The sequence below is a fragment of the Oncorhynchus nerka genome, linkage group LG3, assembly GCF_034236695.1.
Source record: "Oncorhynchus nerka isolate Pitt River linkage group LG3, Oner_Uvic_2.0, whole genome shotgun sequence".
NCBI classification, from domain to species: domain Eukaryota; kingdom Metazoa; phylum Chordata; class Actinopteri; order Salmoniformes; family Salmonidae; genus Oncorhynchus; species Oncorhynchus nerka.
The window spans coordinates 70463511-70483720 of NC_088398.1; the positions used below are offsets into that span (position 1 = coordinate 70463511).

Consider the following 20210-nt stretch of genomic DNA (forward strand, 5'->3'; position numbering starts at 1 on the left):
CTACTTCACTACCATCACTATCCATTCCCTCACTATCGTCACTACCCTCTACCTCACTACCGACACTACCCTCTTCCTCACTACCCTCATCCTCACTATCGTCACTACCCTCTATCTCACTACCCTCTCCCTCACTATCGTCACTACCCTCAACCTCACTACCGTCACTACCCTCTACCTCACTATTGTAACTACCCTCTCCCTCATTATCGTCACTACCCTCAACCTCACTACCGTCACTACCCTCTACCTCACTATTGTAACTACCCTCTACCTCACTATCGACACTACCCTCTACCTCACTACCCTCTCTTTCACTTTCGTCACTACCCTATACCTCACTACCCTCTCCCTCACTATCATCACTACCCTCTACCTCACTACCGTCACTACCCTCTCCCTCACTACCCTCTACCTCACTACCATCACTATCCATTCCCTCACTATCGTCACTACCCTCTTCCTTACTACCCTCTACCTCACTATCGTCACTACCCTCTAACTCATTACCCTCTCCCTCACTGTCGTCACTACCCTCAACCTCACTACCGTCACTACCCTCTCCCTCACTACCGTCACTACCCTCTCCCTCACTATCGTCACTACCCTCTACCTCATTACCGACACTACCCTCTCCCTCACTATCATCACTAGCCTCTACCTCACTACCTTCTCCCTCACTATCATCACTACCCTCTACCTCACTATCGTCACTACTCTCTAACTCACTACCCTCTCCCTCACAATCATCACTACCTTCTACCTCACTACCCTCTCCCTCACTATCATTACTAGCCTCTACCTCACTACCCTCTCCCTCACTATCATCACTACCCTCTACCTCACTATCGTCACTACCCTCTACCTCACTACCCTCTCCCTCACTATCGTCACTACCCTCTACCTCACTACCGACACTACCCTCTCCCTCACTATCGTCACTACATTTACATTTACATTTAAGTCATTTAGCAGACGCTCTTATCCAGAGCGACTTACAAATTGGTGCATTCACCTTATGACATCACTACCCTCTACCTCACTACCGACACTACCCTCTTCCTCACTATATTCACTACCCTCTACCTCACGACCCTCTCTACCCTCTCCGTCACTATCGTCACTACCCTCTACCTCACTACCCTCTACCTCACTACCCTCACTACCGACACTACCCTCTCCCTCACTACCGACACTACCATCTACCTCACTACTGACACAACCCTCTACCTCACTACCCTCTCCCTCACTATCGTCACCACCCTCTCCCTCACTACCCTCTCCCTCACTATCGTCACTACTCTCTACCTCACTACCGTCTCTACCTTCCCCCTCAATATCGTCACTACCCTCTCCCTCACTATCGTCACTACTCTCTACCTCACTACCGTCACTACCCTCTCCCTCACTATCGTCACTCCCCTCTCCCTCACTATCGTCACTACTCTCTTCCTCACTACCGTCTCTACCCTCTCCCTCACTATCGTCACTACCCTCTACCTCACTACCCTTTCCCTCACTATCGTCACTACTCTCTACCTCACTACCGTCACTACCCTCTCCCTCACTGAACGTAGAGGAATGCAGATGGACTAGGGGAGGGAGGGAGGGCTTGTGTTTTGGTTTTGTGGGTAGAATCAGATACAGAGCTCAGTTTTAAGGTTAGCAATCTCCCTCTCCCTCCCTCTCCCCCCTTTCTTTCTCTGTCCGTCTCTCTCTCTAGGATTCTCTTTCTCCTCAACTGAAGGGCTATATCTCTTTAATAATGCAGCCAGATATTTCATTCCGTGGATCAATAATGTATTTGATCATGTATTCTTTATTGTCCATGCAGCCTTTACCCCAGGCCTGCTCTGATCCTCTCACAGCCCAGACTTTACTCCCCTGATCACTCCACACAGCCTTAATGGGATAGACACACTCATTACTATCAAACAGAAAGGGAGTAGCCAAGGGAGGGGTAGGACGAGAGGGGGGATGAGAAGATGTACACAAAGTAGAAGATGGAGAGGTTTAAAAGTTAGAAGGGGTTAGGATTTGGGGAAAAGTTCAACAGAGAGCAGGATGGAGAGAGAGAGAGAGAGAGAGAGAGAGAGAGAGAGAGAGAGAGAGAGAGAGAATGTGAAAACAAATCCAATTTTATAAACTCCCATATCTATTTGGTGAAATACCACATTGTGCCATCACAGCAGCAAGATTTGTGACCTGTTTCCACAAGAAAAGGGCAACCAGTTAAGAACAAACACCATTGTAAATACAAACAATATTTATGTGTATATTTATTTTCCCTTTCGTACTTGAGCTATTTGCACAGAGACTTCTCAAATGGTTAGCAACTTGTAAACATTACCAAATAAATGTAAAATTATAACATGTAATTATGCTTCAGCCATGCAGCCAAAGTATCTTCCATTCCACTGCTACAGGGATGTGGATCTGTTACCAATGTTTTGCCTACCACCCACACTCTCCTGGCTTGTCCATTACTAATGCATCAGCAACCTCAGCCCATAGAACCCAGGGAACCCACCAGAGTTACATTTAAACAACCCAACCTATTGATTCTGACTAGTTCCATTTCTATTAAAACGCAAGTCCATAAATTCTCATTTGCATCGCAGATGGCAACAGGGCTATTGTTGTTTTCATAGCATACATGGTTGGGAATTAGCAGCGGGGCTGTGTGTGTGCGTGTGTATGTGTGAGATTAAAACATTTGCCCAACCAATCTGCCTCAGAATTATCGATGGGGTATTGAGGTCGTTTACTTCTGTTCATACCGGGTTCTCAGGTGGGCTTTGGATGAAATAAAGGTAATGAATACATGTTTAGTTGATCAGTTAAATGAGCAGAATCCGCATTCACTGGCTTTACTAATGAGGAAGTGAGGAGCTGTTGGAAGAATAGTGCATTTTGTTCAGGAGGAGATTTTACTACAGCTAGCCTGAACCAGATCTGTTTTTGCTGTCTTGCCAGCTCCTGTGATCACAAGACAGAGAGTCTAGACTAGAACCCCAACAGAGTCGTAATTCAAATCTCTTGTTGATGTTTGCCTCATCCAGGGGTTAAGATACAATCAGCCACAGCAAGTCCAGTCCCATTAGATCCCCATCTAACTTCCATTCACATTCCCTTGGCCTGTTTGGTCTGGGTAGAAGTTGCCCATTGAGCACAGATCTAGGATCAGCTTACCCTCTCCAGATGCTGTTTTATTATCTCCCTATCTCTTTCTCCCCAGTGCTCACTTGTAGTACATAGGCTACACATTAATGCACATACAGACACAGTTTCACACACACACACACACACACACATACACACACACACACACACTCTCTTTCTCTCATTCTCTCACACGCAAACACACTCTCTCAAACACTCTTTCACTCTCTCTCCCTCTTTCCCTCGTGTGTGCCTCTGTGCTGAGGGTGCTTTAAAAGTAGGCTAAGTAGTTGTATGTGAAGAACGAGGGAGCATCATGACTCCCTTCTCTCCTCCGCCAGCCTACAACAACTCAGCAGGGGACACTCGTTTACTTTATGGAATATTACTTTCTCTCCTTCCGCTCAGTTTCCATGGCAGCTGCTATAAAAACATTATCTTCCCGATATCATTATTTGTTTTTTTCCTCCCAGGAAGAAACATATGGCATGAGATTAGTTTCTTTATTCTGTAAATGTGTCTACCACGATCCGTGTGTATATTCATCATAACTAACAATCCGTGCATATATTCAACAAATGAACTGTGAATATCTTAAAATATTTAGTAAATAAAACCATAATCTGTAAATATCTTAAAATATTTCACAAATTAAACCATAAATCACAGATAAATCTATGATCTGAAAATAGATTCATAATAGCTCACAAATAAAACTGCAATTATAACAAATGTTCAGAAATCCCTAACATTTACAACTGTGGAATATGCATTTGCGCATTCAAAAAGTGCTTGTGGATGTGTATTCTGTGCTTACAGAATTTCTAGAACTGTTTTTCGCCTGTTGATGTATTACAATCCACAAATGTGGCTTCAGATGAGAGTCGGCTATCTCCATTCATTGGGATCATCTTTGTGTGATGACATCAGAGTGATGACATCATGGCTGTGTCCTTCTTGGTAGAACGCTTTTTAGCTAGAAGTAGTGTAACGTGTGCGCCGGGTGGCAGGAAACAGGTGCAGAAGTTGAGCGAAACAAATGCGTGATAGTGAGAAGGAGAGATGTCATGTGGGAAAATTGCTTTTTTTTAATCGATCTGTCCAACTTATCACCTTATTGCCTCTAAAATGTAAATAAAACACTATAAAGAGTTTATATAATGTGTCATTACATACCTATTTGTGTCGAATTTGAATCTGTTTTTTACGGCAGTGTTAGCGATCTTAGAAGTAAACAGTAGCTTTGAAAATGATGATCGCATGCAATGATGACGCAAAAAATGACTAGGTATCCCCCCTCACCCCCATCACTGTCCATTTCTTGTTTTTAAAGGATGAGTGAAGTGCAACACCTGGTGGAGAAAGATTGTAAGACAGAAATAGTTGTTTTATGCGAGGGTCTGTTTAAAAATAAAAAAAACTTTTCTCCAATACTATAGAGCCATTACCATGTCGATCAACGCTTGAATAGAAACCTAGTTCACACCCCCGATTTTGAAGTCAACACAGTCGCTACAGTCCCATTAGTTTTATTTGCAGCCTTGTTTGAATGTTGCAGTTGCGCACATTTGTACGGAATGGGGTGAGTTTACGTTAATGTTGCAATTTCTTACCACCACACCAGTTGAGAGAGTGACGTGTCCTGTCAAATAATCAATTTCCCTGAAAGAATTGATTGAAACATTTCTCATTAGCTTACTAGCCAGATCACCAATTAAGGGTTTTAAAACTGAGCGGTTCTTCATAATTGACACATTTCTGAATGAACAATTACCTAGTAAGTTTAACTCTGGTTGTTAGTCTAAACAGCTGATGAGATCGCCTGCTAGCTATTGGTAGATTCCAACGCTAGCTAGTTAGCTAGCATGGCTAGTGTGCTGATGTCGAAAGCACACACTTGGGGTTGCATTCCCCAAAGGTCGAATTTAACATTCATATGAAAGTAATTTGTTGAACATCATAACATGAATTGTTGAATAAATACACATTTCATGAAGTTATTCATTCTTCTTCTAGCTAGAAAGCGTTCTCCCAAGGACACAGCCGTGATGTCATCACTCTGCGTGTCACATGACACAGATTATCCCAGTGAATGGAGACAGCAGACTCTCATCTAAAGTCACATTTGTGGATTGTAATACATCAACATGCTGAAAAAGTCTAGAAATTCTGTAAACACAGAACACAGATCCACAATATATTTTTTAATGCTCATTCCACAGTTGTAAATGTTAGGTATTTCAAAACATTTCCTCACATCCTTCTACATTTGTTCAAATGGTAGTTTTATTTGTCAGCTATGTTGAATATATTTACAGGTCATAGATACTTTTTTTGACTTATGGTGAATAACATAGCATTCCTGTACTTCCAGTGCTTCACAGTAAATCTACTCCTGTACAGTAACACATTAATTTTATGTTTTATCACCCAGCCTATGGTTACAGCACATTGCAAACTCAATACTTTCTGTAGGCTCTGCAGTCCTCATCTCATTCAAGACACAGCAAACCGAGTCAATCACCCAACCAATGTTTTTTCCATGTCAGCCCTGGAATTGGAAAAGGCAACTCTCCGGTTACTGGCTGGTCTCTCTAACTTCGAGACTGACTGTCTCTGTAACCTCGAGACTGACTGTCTCTCTAACCTCGAGACTGACTGTCTCTCTAACCTCGAGACTGACTGTCTCTCTAACCTCGAGACTGACTGTCTCTCTAACTTCGAGACTGACTGTCTCTCTAACCTCGAGACTGACTGTCTCTCTAACCTCAAGACTGACTGTCTCTCTAACCTCAAGACTGACTGTCTCTCTAACCTCGAGACTGACTGTCTCTCTAACTTCGAGACTGACTGTCTCTCTAACTTCAAGACTGACTGTCTCTCTAACCTCGAGACTGACTGTCTCTCTAACCTCGAGACTGACTGTCTCTCTAACCTCAAGACTGACTGTCTCTCTAACATCGAGACTGACTGTCTCTCTAACCTCCAGACTGACTGTCTCTCTAACCTCGAGACTGACTGTCTCTCTAACTTCGAGACTGACTGTCTCTCTAACTCCAGACTGACTGTCTCTCGAGACTGACTGTCTCTCTAACCTCGAGACTGACTGTCTCTCTAACCTCGAGACTGACTGTCTCTCTAACCTCGAGACTGACTGTCTCTCTAACTTCGAGACTGACTGTCTCTCTAACCTCGAGACTGACTGTCTCTCTAACCTCGAGACTGACTGTCTCTCTAACCTCGAGACTGACTGTCTCTCTCCTACGGAGGGGGACATGTGACTACTCCCACAGGGACTACCATCCACTCCATTAATGATTGTTTTCTCTTGTCTTGCAGGGTGGTCCGGGAGCACCTGGGGGAACAGGAAGTGGCCATCTCCTTGATGATCCACTCGGTGGAAGATGGGGACCTGGGGAACTACTCTTGCTATGTGGAGAATGGCAACGGGAGACGGCAGGCCACCATCCAACTCTCCAGAAGGGGTAAGGGTTCTTTCAAATCAAATTGTATTTGTCACATGCGCCGAGTACGACAGTGAAATGCTTACTGACAAGCCCTTAACCAACCATGCAGTTTTAAGAATATATCTTTTTTGAAATATAACAAATCATTAAAGAGAAACAATAAAATAACAGTAGCGAGGCTATATACAGGTGATTCCAATAGAGTCAATGTGCGTGGACACTGGTTAGTCGAGGTAATTGAGGTGATATGTACATGTAGGTAGAGGTAAAGTGACTATGCATGGATGATAAACAGAGTAGCAGCAGTGCAAAAATGGGGGGTGGGGACAATGCACCCATAGCACACACCCATAACCCACAATACACTCTCCTGAAGGGGTATGGACTCTCTCTCACAACCATACCCCACAATACACTCTCCTGAAGGGATAAGGGCTTCCTCTCACAACCATACCCCACAATACACTCTCCTGAAGGGATAAGGGCTCCCTCTCACAACCATACCCCACAATACACTCTCCTGAAGGGGTATGGGCTCTCTCTCACAACCATACCCCACAATACACTCTCCTGAAGGGATAAGGGCTCCCTCTCACAACCATACCCCACAATCCACTCTCCTGAAGGGATAAGGGCTCCCTCTCACAACCATACCCCACAATACACTCTCCTGAAGGGATAAGGGCTCCCTCTCACAACCATACCCCACAATACACTCTCCTGAAGTTTGTGTTTGCCACCATAGCGATGTGTGTTTGCGCTCCATTTCATTCAACTATCTCTGTTGTTTTTCTTACATTCGTCCATTATTCTTCGTTCTCTGGCATGACTTGTGCTAGACTGTCTTTATGTGGTGGTTGTCACTTTAGCCAATAGAGCAGATGTGATGGTTATTTAAGCAGCCAATGGCTCCTCTTCTTTTCCCAACAAACGAGTGTTTGGTTATTGTCATGTTTACTTCCCAGGATGCAGAATTGATGCTGGAGGGAGGGAGGGAGGGAAGGCTCTGTCTGAGGGAGGGAGGAAAGAGAGAAAGAGAGTGAGAGAGAGATGAGGAGAACGAGTGTCAAGGAAATGGAGAGAAGTTGGTATAAGGATGAAGGTTATACACTTTGTCATGGCTCACCTAGAAAATGAACCCAAATTTATATCATCACATTCTCCCTCTTTTCCTCAAGTCAACATAATCCCCTTATCTCTTCCATGTGGATGTGCTGTATGGCTCAGAGTAGGATAGAACAGGGTAGACATGAGTAGGGTATAACAGAGCAGAACAGGGTAGAATAGAACAGAACAGGGTAGACATGAGTAGGGTATAACAGAGCAGAACAGGGTAGAATTGAACAGAACAGGGTAGACATGAGTAGGGTATAACAGAGCAGAACAGGGTAGAGCGCAGCAGAGTAGGATAGAACAGAACAGGGTAGACATGAGTAGGGTATAACAGAGCAGAACAGGGTAGAGCGCAGCAGAGTAGGATAGAACAGAACAGGGTAGACATGAGTAGGGTATAACAGAGCAGAACAGGGTAGGATAGAACAGAACAGGGTAGACATGAGTAGGGTATAACGGAGCAGAACAGGGTAGGATAGAACAGAACAGGGTAGACATGAGTAGGGTATAACAGAGCAGAACAGGGTAGGATAGAACAGAACAGGGTAGACATGAGTAGGGTATAACGGAGCAGAACAGGGTAGGATAGAACAGAACAGGGTAGACATGAGTAGGGTATAACGGAGCAGAACAGGGTAGGATAGAACAGAACAGGGTAGACATGAGTAGGGTATAACAGCAGAACAGGTTAGAGCGCAACAGAGTAGGATAGAACAGGGTAGACATGAGTAGGATATAACAGAGCAGAACAGGGTAGGATAGAACAGAACAGGGTAGACATGAGTAGGGTATAACAGAGCAGAACAGGTTAGAGCGCAGCAGAGTAGGATAGAACAGAGCAGGGTAGACATGAGTAGGGTATAACAGAGCAGAACAGGTTAGAGTGCAGCAGAGTAGGATAGAACAGGGTAGACATGAGTAGGGTATAACAGAGCAGAACAGGTTAGAGTGCAGCAGAGTAGGATAGAACAGGGTAGACATGAGTAGGGTATAACAGAGCAGAACAGGTTAGAGTGCAGCAGAGTAGGATAGAACAGGGTAGACATGAGTAGGGTATAACAGAGCAGAACAGGTTAGAGTGCAGCAGAGTAGGATAGAACAGAGTAGGATAGAACAGGGTAGACATGAGTAGGGTATAACAGAGCAGAACAGGTTAGAGTGCAGCAGAGTAGGATAGAACAGAGTAGGATAGAACAGGGTAGACATGAGTAGGGTATAACAGAGCAGAACAGGGTAGAGTGCAGCAGAGTAGGATAGAACAGAGCAGAGTAGACATGAGTAGGGTATAACAGAGCAGAACAGGTTAGAGTGCAGCAGAGTAGGATAGAACAGGGTAGACATGAGTAGGGTATAACAGAGCAGAACAGGTTAGAGTGCAGCAGAGTAGGATAGAACAGGGTAGACATGAGTAGGGTATAACAGAGCAGAACAGGTTAGAGTGCAGCAGAGTAGGATAGAACAGGGTAGACATGAGTAGGGTATAACAGAGCAGAACAGGTTAGAGTGCAGCAGAGTAGGATAGAACAGAGTAGGATAGAACAGGGTAGACATGAGTAGGGTATAACAGAGCAGAACAGGTTAGAGTGCAGCAGAGTAGGATAGAACAGAGTAGGATAGAACAGGGTAGACATGAGTAGGGTATAACAGAGCAGAACAGGGTAGAGTGCAGCAGAGTAGGATAGAACAGAGCAGAGTAGGATAGAACAGAGCAGGGTAGAGCAGAGCATAGACACCAGGGATGACTCTATTACTCTGCAGTCTGTCTTCTTATTGCAGCACATGCAAACAGCTGTGTACTACCATGCACATATACGTACATCAAATAATGATGGTGTTGGGAAACATTATTGACTGACTCAATAGTTTTAGTGACATGGTCTTTCTTTCGCTCCCTTTCTCTCCCCTCTTTGCTTTCTTTCTCCCCTTCTCTTCCTCTCTCTGTCTCTCTCTCTCTCTCTCTCTCTTTCTTTCTCCCCTTCTCTTCCTCTCTCTGTCTCTCTCTCTCTCTCTCTTTCTTTCTCCCCTTCTCTTCCTCTCTGTGTCTCTCTCTCTCTCTCTCTTTCTTTCTCCCCTTCTCTTCCTCTCTCTGTCTCTCTCTCTCTCTCTCTCTCTCAGCAGAGCTGATGTACACGGTAGAGTTGGCAGGTGGTTTGGGCGCCATTCTGCTGCTGCTGCTCTTCCTCATCTCTCTGTATAAGTGTTATAAGATTGAGCTCATGCTCTTCTACAGGAGACACTTCGGCAGCGACGACCTGGATGGAGGTAAGGGCTCAGCCAATAGGTGGCTGTGGTCTGTTTGTTTCTCTCTCTCTTTATCTCTCTATCACTCTCAATTTCTCCTTTTTTCTCTTTCTTTCTCTCTTACTCTCTCAATCTCTTTCTCTCATTTTCTCTTTCTTTCAATTCAAGGGGCTTTATTGGCATGGGAAACATATGTTAACATTGCCAAAACAAGTGAAGTAGATAATATATAAACTGAATTCAACAATACAAATGAACTGTAAACATTACACTCACAGATGTTCCAAAACAATAAAGGCATTACAAATGTCCTATGTGTATATATACAGTGTTTTAACGATGAACAAATTGTTGTAACGATGTACAAAAGAGAAAATAAATAAGCATAAATATGGGTTCTATTTACAATGGTGTTTGTTCTTCACTGGTTGACATTTTCTTGTGGCAACAGGTCACAAATCTTGCTGCTGTGATGGCACACTGGTATTTCACCCAGTAGATATGGGAGTTTATCAAAATTGGGTTTGTTTTCAAATTCTTTGTGGATCTGTAATCCGAGGGAAATATGTGTCTCTAATATGGTCATACATTGGGCGAGAGGTTAGGAAGTGCAGCTCAGTTGTGCAGCTAACCCTGTAATTTCAATGGATTTTTATTTGGATTTCATGTAATGGACATACACAAAATAGTCCAAATTGGTGAAGTGAAATGAAAAGGTAACTTGTTTAATTAAAATAATACTAAAAATGGAAAAGTGGTTCGTGCATATGTATTCACCCCCTTTGCTATGAAGCCCCTAAATAAGATCTGGTGCACCAATTACCTTCAGAAGTCACATAATTAGTTAGATTGCAGACAGGTGAACTTTATTTAAGTATCACATGATCTCAGTATATATACACCTGTTCTAAAAGGCCCCAGAGTCTGCAATACCATTAAGCAAGAGGATCCACCAAGCAAGAAGCACTATGAAGACCAAGGAGCTCTCCAAACAGGTCAGGGACAAAGTTGTGGAGACGTACAGATCATGGTTGGGTTATAAAAAAATATCAAACTTTGACCATCCCACGGAGCACCATTAAATACATTTTTTTTATTAAGAATGTGGCACCACATCAAACCTGCCAAGAGAGGGCCGTCCACCAAAACTCACGGACCAGGCAAGGAGGGCATTAAACAGAGAGGCAACAAAGAGACCGAAGATAACCCTGGAGGGGCTGCAAAGCTCCACAGCGGAGGTTGGAGTATCTGTCCATAGGACTACTTTAAGCCGTACACTCCACAGAGCTGGGCTTTACGGAAGAGTAGCCAGAAAAAAAATAAGCAAATGTGTTTGGTGTTTGCCAAAAGGCATGTGGGAGGCTTGTTATACATATGGAAGAAGGTACTCTGGTCAGATGAGACTAAAATTGAGCTTTTTGGCCATCAAGGAAAACGCTATGTCTGGCGCAAACCCAACACCTCATCACCCTGAGAATATCATCCCCACAGTGAAGCATGGTTGTGGCAGCATCATGCTGCAGGGATGTTTCTCATCGGCAGGGACTGGGAAAATGGTCAGAATTGAAGGAATGATGGATGGCGCTAAATACAGGGAAATCCTTGAGATTTGACACTGGGACGGAGGTTCACCTTCCAGCAGGACAATGACCCTAAGCATACTGCTAAAGCAACACTCTTGGTAGGCATGTTGTGTAAATCAAATGATAAATCAAATGATTACAATCCTCCCAAAAATCAATTTTAGTTCAATTTTAGTTCAAGGCAACAAAATGGTAAAAATGCCAAGGGGGTGAATAATTTCGCAAGCCACTGTAGTCAAAGCTTTCCTTAAATTTGGGTAGGTCAGTGTTCAGGTATTCTGTTGCTGTGTACTCTCTGTTTGGGGCCAAATATAATACTATTTTGCTCTGTTTACTTAACTCTTTCCATTGTGTCAAGTAATTCTCTTTTTGTTTTCTCATGATTTGGTTGGGTCTAATTGTGTTTCTGTCCTGGGGATCTGTGGGGTCTGTTTGTGAACAAGTCCCAGGACCAGCTTGCTTAGGGGGCTCTTCTCCAGGTTCATCTCTCTGTAGGTGATGGCTTTGTTAAGGAAGGTTTGGGAATCACTTTCTTTTAGTTGGATTTAGAATTTAACACCTCTTTCCTGGATTTTGATAATTAGCAGGTATCAGCCAAATTCTGCTCTGCATGTGTTATTTGGTGTTCTACGTTGTACACAGAGGACAATTTAGCAGAATTATGCATGCAGTCTTAATTTGGTGTTTGTCCCATTTTGTGAATTCTTGGTTGGTGAGTGGACCCCAGACCTTTAGAACCAATTTCCCTTTATGGTTGTATAACTGATTAAAATTATTTTAGCCAAATCCTAATTGGTATGTTGAATTCTATGTTCCTTTTGATGGCATAGAATGCCCTTCTTGCCTTTGTGGATTCTTTGTGGAAGTTACCGGTGTTGCTGATGTTTAGTCCAAGATATGTGTCGTTTTTTGTGTGCTCTAGGGCAACGGTGTATAGATGGAATTTGTATTTGTGGTCCTGGCGACTGGACCTTTTTTTGGGATCTTACTGAGATTTACTGTCAGGGCCCAGGTCTGGCAGTATCTGTGCAGAAGATCTAGGTGCTGCTATAGGCCCTCCTTGGTTGGTGACAGAAGCACCAGATCATCAGCAAACAGACATTTCACTTCAGATTCTAGTATGGTGAGACCGGGTGCTACAGACTTTTGTAGTGCCCTCAACAATTTGTTGATATATATGTTTAAGAGAGTGGGGCTTTTGCATCCCTGTCTCACCCCATGGCCTTGTTGGAAGAAATTTGTTTTTTGCCTATTTTAACTGCACACTTGTTGTTTGTGTACATGGATTTTATAATGTTGTATGTTTTTCTCCCAACACCACTTTCCATCAATTTGTAGACCAGACCCTCATGCCAAATTGAGTTGAAGGCTTTTTTGAAATCAACAAATCATGAGGAGACTTTGCCTTTGTATTGGTTTGTTTGTCAATTAGGGTGTACAGGGTGAATACATGGTCTGTCGTATGATAATTTGGTAAAAAGCCAATTTGACATTTGCTCAGTACATTGTTTTCACTGATAAAATGTACGAGTCTGCTGTTAATGATAATGCAGAGGATTTTCCCAAGGCTGCTGTTGATGCATATCCCACGGTAGTTATTGGGGTCAAATTTGTCTCCACTTTTGTGGATTGGGGTGATCAGTCCTTGGTTCCAAATATTGGGGAAGATGCCAGAGCTAAGGATGATGTTAAAGAGTTTGATAAAGTCCAGGTTCCTACTCTTTATGCCAAAGGCAGGCGACTTCAGGCCTTGGATATTCCAGGATGAGATAGTGAAGGCTTTGTGTTCCATAAAGTGTCCAGTGTTGTTGGTCGTGTGGTTTGGCCTCAGGCCAAACCACATCTCTCTCTCACTCTCACACTCACTCACACTCACTCACTCACACATATATACTTTATCAACTAGTCTGCATGTGTGCTTTGAAGGTTGTTTCTATGAAAGCTATTACCGGTCAGAGCCTGCAGCCGTAACAGTCTCCCAGGTACACACACACACACACACACACACACACACACACACACACACGTCACATACATGAACTCACACAAACTCCTCACTGACAGCCAGCCCATTGTCTCCAGTAATAACCCAGTGAGTGAGATGTGTGTGTGCACTTGAATTCCTGTGTGTGTGTTTGTAGGTCACTAGGGATACATGGGAAAGAGGGGAGGCAGATTTTCAATTTGTTCTCCATTAAGAGAGGGATCAGTCTCAATATGTCATGGTATGATGTCCACCCTCTCCTGTGGACCAGCAGAGAACTGCTGTCTGCTTTGGGACGGGGAGGCTGGGACTAAGCCAACTCCCTCCCTACCCAAATCAAAGGAAAAAGTCTACCAACAAACTGAAGTTGGAGACTTTTTTAGTTTCTCCTCCCACAGTTAGTTCCGTCCTAGTTTGGGCTTGTTGGTGAGGCAACAAGGCATCACCTGAGTCCAAGTCATTACTGGAGCAAAGAACCACCCTTGCTGTCTCTGCCTGGTCGGTTCCCCTCTCTCCACTGGGATTCTCTGCCTCTAACCCTATTACAGGGGCTGAGTCGCTGGTTTACTGGTGCTCTTCCATGCCGCCCCTAGGAGGGGTGCGTCACTTGAGTGGGTTGAGTCACTGACGTGATCTTCCTGTCTGGGTTGGCGCCCCCCCTTGGGTTGTGCTGGGGCGGAGATCTTTGTGGGCTATACTCGGCCCTGTCTCAGGATGGTAAGTTGGTGGTTGAAGATATCCCTCTAGTGGTGTGGGGGCTGTGCTTTGGCAAAGTGGGTGGGGTTATATCCTGCCTGTTTGGCCCTGTCCGGGGGTATCGTCGGACGGGGTAACAGTGTCTCTCAGCCTCCAGTATTTTTGCTGCAATAGTTTGTGTCGGGGGGGCCTAGGATCAGTCTGTTATATCTGGAGTATTTCTCCTGCCTTATCCGGTATACTCTGTCTCTCTCTGTATGTCTCTCTCTCTCTCTCTCTCCAATGTATGTATATATTTTTTTCAATCATTCAAGTGCCTTCAATGAACCCCTTACAGACTCTGATCCCCTCTCCTCTTCCTACTCCTCTCCTTCTCCGTGCTCTGCGTCCTACCTGTGTGAAATAAGGGAAGCCTTTGAGCAGCTAGCGGGAATGCTGTGCCAGGTTTACAGATCAAGGAAGTTTCCTGTTTTCCCTTCCTGCAGGATTATAGGAGAGCCTTTAGGGTCGGAAAACCACTGTGCACTAATGAGTTTATCTTCTGGGGAGAGGTGTGTTTGTGTGTGTGTGCGCATGAGACAAAATCAGAGTGGTTGTCCTGATAGCCTGTAGCTTCTGAGAGGAACTTGGTTTTCTGTTTTTGACACCTTTGCTTCCTCTAGTGTTGTTGATCCATCAGTCTGGCTTTCTCCTGCTTCCTCTAGTGTTGTTGATCCATCAGTCTGGCTTTCTACTGCTTCCTCTAGTTTCTTGTTGATCCATCAGTCTGGCTTTCTCCTGCTTCCTCTAGTGTTGTTGATCTATCAGTCAGGCTTTCTACTGCTTCCTCTAGTTTCTTGTTGATCCATCAGTCTGGCTTTCTACTGCTTCCTCTAGTGTTGATCTATCAGTCTAGCTTTATACTGCTCCCTCTAGTTTCTTGTTGATCCATCAGTCTGGCTTTCTACTGCAGCTCTCAGCTCTATCATTATGTCTGGCAATATAATTCTCTTTCTTTCACTTTCACATAATAAAGAGTCATTTTTTTTGTCTGTTCATGCCTACATTCATATCCCTGAGTGTGCAATGCTTCACCAGACCTTCTCTGTGTTCTGTCTGTCTTTCTGTGTTTCTGGCAGATAATAAGGACTATGATGCATACCTGTCCTACACTAAAGTAGACCCTGACCAGTGGAGTCAGGAGACCAAGGAGGAGGAGCGCTTTGCCCTGGAGATCCTCCCTGACGTCTTGGAGAAACACTACGGGTACAAACTCTTCATCCCAGACAGAGACCTCATCCCCACAGGAAGTAAGTGATGACGAGGGGAGTGAGGGAGGGGGATGTTGACGGGAGTGGGGGATGTTGACGGCTGTAGGGGAGGTTGACGGGAGTGAGGGAGGGGGAGGTTGACGGGAGTGGGGAGGTTGACTGGAGTGAGGGAGGGGAAGGTTGACGGGAGTGAGGGAGTGAGGGAGGTTGACGAGAGTGAGGGAGGTTGACGGGAGTGGGGGAGGTTGACTGGAGTGAGGGAGGGGAGTTTGACGGGAGTGAGTGAGGGGGAGGTTGACGGAGTCAGGGGTGTGTCGGGGCCTGTTGGAGGGGGTAGGGTGGTGTAAAGAGGTGGGGGTGGGGTAGAGGGGTAGGGAGTGTGAGGGGGAAAGGGGTTGGGTGGGGGTGATGAGGGGGAAAGGGGTTGGGTGGGGGTGATGAGGAGGAAAGGCGTTGGGTGAGGGGGAAAGTGGTTGGGTGGGGGTGATGAGGGGGAAAGTGGTTGGGTGGGGGTGATGAGTGGGGAAAGTGGTTGGGTGGGGGTGATGAGGGGGGAAAGGGGTTGGGTGGGGGTGATGAGGGGGAAAGGGGTTGGGTGGGGGTGATGAGGGGGTAGGGTAAGGGATGCTGTGTGTGGTTACGTGATAGTACGTTCACTAATTTTGTTGTGGCTTGTACAGTTATTGTTGTTGTTATTGTGATTGTTCTTTACTCGGTCACTATATCGTCTGCCTCTGTCATCAGTCACTATGTCATGGAAAGATCAGGTGTTCATAATATTTTGTGTATATGTGTAGTTTGTGCAACAAAGATCTCTAAATAATATTTTGTGTATATGTGTAGTTTGTGCAACAAAGATCTCTAAATAATATTTTGTGTATATGTGTAGTTTGTGCAACAAAGATCTCTAAATAATATTTTGTATTTTTTTATTTATCCTTTATTTAACTAGGCAAGTCAGTTTAAAACAAATTCTTATTTACAATGACAACCTACCCCAGCCAAACCCTAACATCACTGGGCCAATTGTGCACCACCTCATGAGACTCCCAATCACGACTGGTTGGGATGGGATACAGCCTGGAATCAAACCAGGGTCTGTAGTGACATCTCTAGCACTGAGATGTAGTGGCTTAGACCGCTGCGCCACTCAGGAGCCCGAGTGTATGACTGTATACAACAGCAAGTGTTATATGCATACTGTGCATTTGTTTAAACAGGCATGCATGCACTTGTTCAGTGCATGATCATAGAATGCATGCTTATGATTGGTTGTAACCATCTGAACCGTCTTATTCCTGATACACTCCTATACACTGTCATGTTCCTTTCAAGATCTATTAAACGGGCAGTGCAGTAAAAAAAAAAGTGATTTTTCTGTTTTTAAAATGATATTTCCACACTAAGGTTGAAATAACTCGGAAATTGTGAAACTTATGATCATGCCCTTTTAATGTACAAGCTTTTTGAGAGAAAAAAGGCCTGAAATTTCAGCCTGTTCAGATGGGAATGGAGATTTTGGCCCACAGCATGACATCACAATCCGATTAGATTATTCTGACCAATGGACAATCTTTTATTTGCATATGTATCCTCCTACTTTGAAGGGGTAAGCGGGGTAGGCTCTAGGGTCTAGACAATCCTATCCACCAATCAGGACTGTGTATGTAAATATATCGTCATTTGTATCAACACGCCCACATGATCAGACTGAGCATTTCAATGGCAAAAGGAGGCTCCCAAACATAAATGATTGATTTTTGTATTTTGAAAGTTGCATATCTTGAAAACTTGAGTGCTGACAAGCAAAACGTTTTGGAACCATGTCAACAATGGACTAAGGAAACAAATACAAAAAATATAGTTTTGGGGTGGAGTTTTCCTTTAAGAACCCACTCCCTTTAACCGAGATGCAACATTCTCTCTCACCTTTCTAGTCCAAAATGTATTCTACTGTGTAGCCTATGCCACACTGACTGTGCCCTCAGCAAGGGGACTGTATAACAGTGGACATGAGCTACAGCTAGCTCAGTATACATGCTGTCGGGCAGATATCATAGAGTACATGTTATCCCCAGCAGCGTCCTCTCTAGTTCCCATTTAACCCATTAATACATTCATGAATATATTTTGTGAACATATTCTGATGCATGTGCCAATCTGTCTAGTAGTCCGTCTATGTATATGGTCCAGGTTGTTCATTACCACGGCTCTACGTCTAGCTGGGTCTTGATGTTCAGAATCTATTACCACAGCTCTACGTCTAGCTGGGTCTTGATGTTCAGAATCTATTACCACAGCTCTACGTCTAGCTGGGTCTTGATGTTCAGTATCTATTACTACATCTATCTGGGTTAGGATGTTCAGTATCTATTACCACAGCTCTATGTCTAGCTGGGTCTTGATGTTCAGTATCTATTACTACATCTATCTGGGTTAGGATGTTCAGTATCTATTACCACAGCTCTATGTCTAGCTGGGTCAGGATGTTCAGTATCTATTACCACAGCTCTACATCTAGCTGGGTCAGGAAGTTCAGTATCAGTATTGACTCCCGAGTGGCGCAGTGGTCTACAGACTACAGACCCTGGTTTGATTCCAGGCTGTATCACAACCGGCCATGATTGGGAGTCCCGTAGGGCGGCGCACAATTGGCCCAGCTTCGTTAAGGGTTTGGCCGGGGTAGGCCGTCATTGTAAATAAGATTATTTTTTCTTAACTGACTTGCCTAGTGAAATTAAGGTAAAAAATATACAGAGAAATCTATTACCACAGCTCTATGTCTAGCTGGGTCAAGATGTTCTGTATATATTACTACATCTAGCTGGGTCAGGATGTTCAGTATATATTACTACATCTAGCTGGGTCAGGATGTTCTGTATATATTACTACATCTAGCTGGGTCAGGATGTTCTGTATATATTACTACATCTAGCTGGGTCAGGATGTTCAGTTTATATTACTACATCTAGCTGGGTCAGGATGTTCAGTACATAATTGTATGTTTAATCGCTCAGGATGTTCAGTATATATTACTACATCTAGCTGGGTTTCATGTGGAATAGAGCGAGAGTGAACACATCCAGTGAGACTACTGCTCCGGCGGTATGGTAGGCAGCTTCAGACAGAATGGGACATCATAGAGGAACATGTTTAGAGGCTGTTACTGTAGTTACTGCACTGCTGGATGAGCGAGAGACAGCTGAACGGAGAAACTAGTCCCTAGTCAGAGTTATACAACAAGTTGCTAAAAAACTGTGTGTGAGAGAGAAAGAGAGAGCAAAATAATAAATTCTAGTTCATATGCCAGTGTTACGCATGTCCTCTTTGCTGTTTGTGTTCTCCTGTGATCTGAGTCTCAATGTTGACATGTTTTATGTTTAGGTCTGGCCAATGAGCTTTACCAGGATGACACAAGACTTCTTAGAGGTACATGTCCTCAGTCTCCCTCTTGTGTCAGCGAACTGTGATGCACTTCCTCTCTGGACAGGAAGAGAAGCTTAGGGTGGGCATTTTGTAAGCGTTTACACAGCAGGAGCATAGCTTTTAAGTCAGAACACACACACTCTAGCACACAAACACAGACACACACACCCACGTACACAAACACACATGCCATTGCACACAGACACACTCCGATCCAAAAACCTCAGAGAGGGAGAGAGAGATTAGAAGTGATGTAGATAGTGTTGACTAAGACCAGTTGTAGTATACAGGTTGGAGGCACCTTCATTGGGGAGAACGGGCTCGTGGTAATGACTGGAGCGGAATAAGTGGAATGATATCAAATACATGAAACACATAGTTTCCATGTGTTTGATGCCATTGTATTTGCGGCGTTCCGGCCATTATTATGAGCCGTTCTCCTCTCAGCAGCCTCCTGTGTTATAGTAATTGTATGTTTAAACGCTAAACTGTTGTCTGACTGCTGTCTGTTTTGTGTTGTATGTCTTGTAGTTGTCCATCCATTGTACTGTGAAGTGCTGTGCTAGATGTCTCATGTCCACATCATGTTACAACAAATATATTACTGTGTACAGTAGCTTGTGAAAGTAATTTCCCCATTTTGTTGCCTTACAACCTGGAATTAAAATAGTTTTTTGGGATGTTTGTATCATTTGATTTACACAGCATGCCTACCTCTTTGAAGATGCAAAATATGTTTTATTGTGAAAGAAACAAGAAATACAAAAAAAAACAGAACTTGAGCTTGCATAACTATTCACTCCCCAAAGTCAATACTTTGTAAAGCCGCCTTTTGCAGCAATTACAGCTGCAAGTCTCTTGGAGTATGTCTCTATAAGCTTAGCACATCTAGCCACTGGGATTTTGTCCATTCTTCAAGGCAATACTGGGATGGGTTCCACTTGTGTACAGCAATCTTTAAGTCATACCACAGATTCTCAATTTGATTGAGGTCTGGGCTTTGATTAGGCCATTCCACGACATTTAAATGTTTCCCCTTAAACCACTCAAGTGTTGCTTTAGCAGTATGCTTAGGGTAATTGTCCTGCTGGAAGGTGAACCTCCGTCCCAGTCTCAAACCTCTGGAAGACTGAAACAGGTTTCCCTCAAGAATTTCCCTGTATTTAGTGCAATCCATCATTCCTTCAATTCTGACCAGTTTCCCAATCCCTGCCGATGGAAAAACATCTCCACAGCATGATGCTGCCACCACCATGCTTCACTGTGGGGATGGTGTTCTCGGGGTGAT

At 44.0% G+C, this 20210-nt stretch overlaps 1 protein-coding gene across 2 annotated transcripts in view; it reads left to right on the forward strand.

Annotated features, from left to right (window-relative positions):
* LOC115118222 (interleukin-1 receptor accessory protein-like 1) overlaps positions 1 to 20210 on the forward strand; it is a 538706-nt gene that overhangs the window by 515316 nt on the left and 3180 nt on the right. Inside the window, exons 8-11 of one of the 2 annotated variants that reach the window (XM_065015162.1) lie at positions 6502 to 6647; positions 9861 to 10004; positions 15365 to 15535; positions 18881 to 18925. In XM_065015162.1, the coding sequence (XP_064871234.1) occupies positions 6502 to 6647; positions 9861 to 10004; positions 15365 to 15535; positions 18881 to 18925 (506 nt within the window). The remainder of the gene's footprint in view (positions 1 to 6501; positions 6648 to 9860; positions 10005 to 15364; positions 15536 to 18880; positions 18926 to 20210) is intronic. The other variant, XM_065015163.1, reaches the window with a different exon arrangement.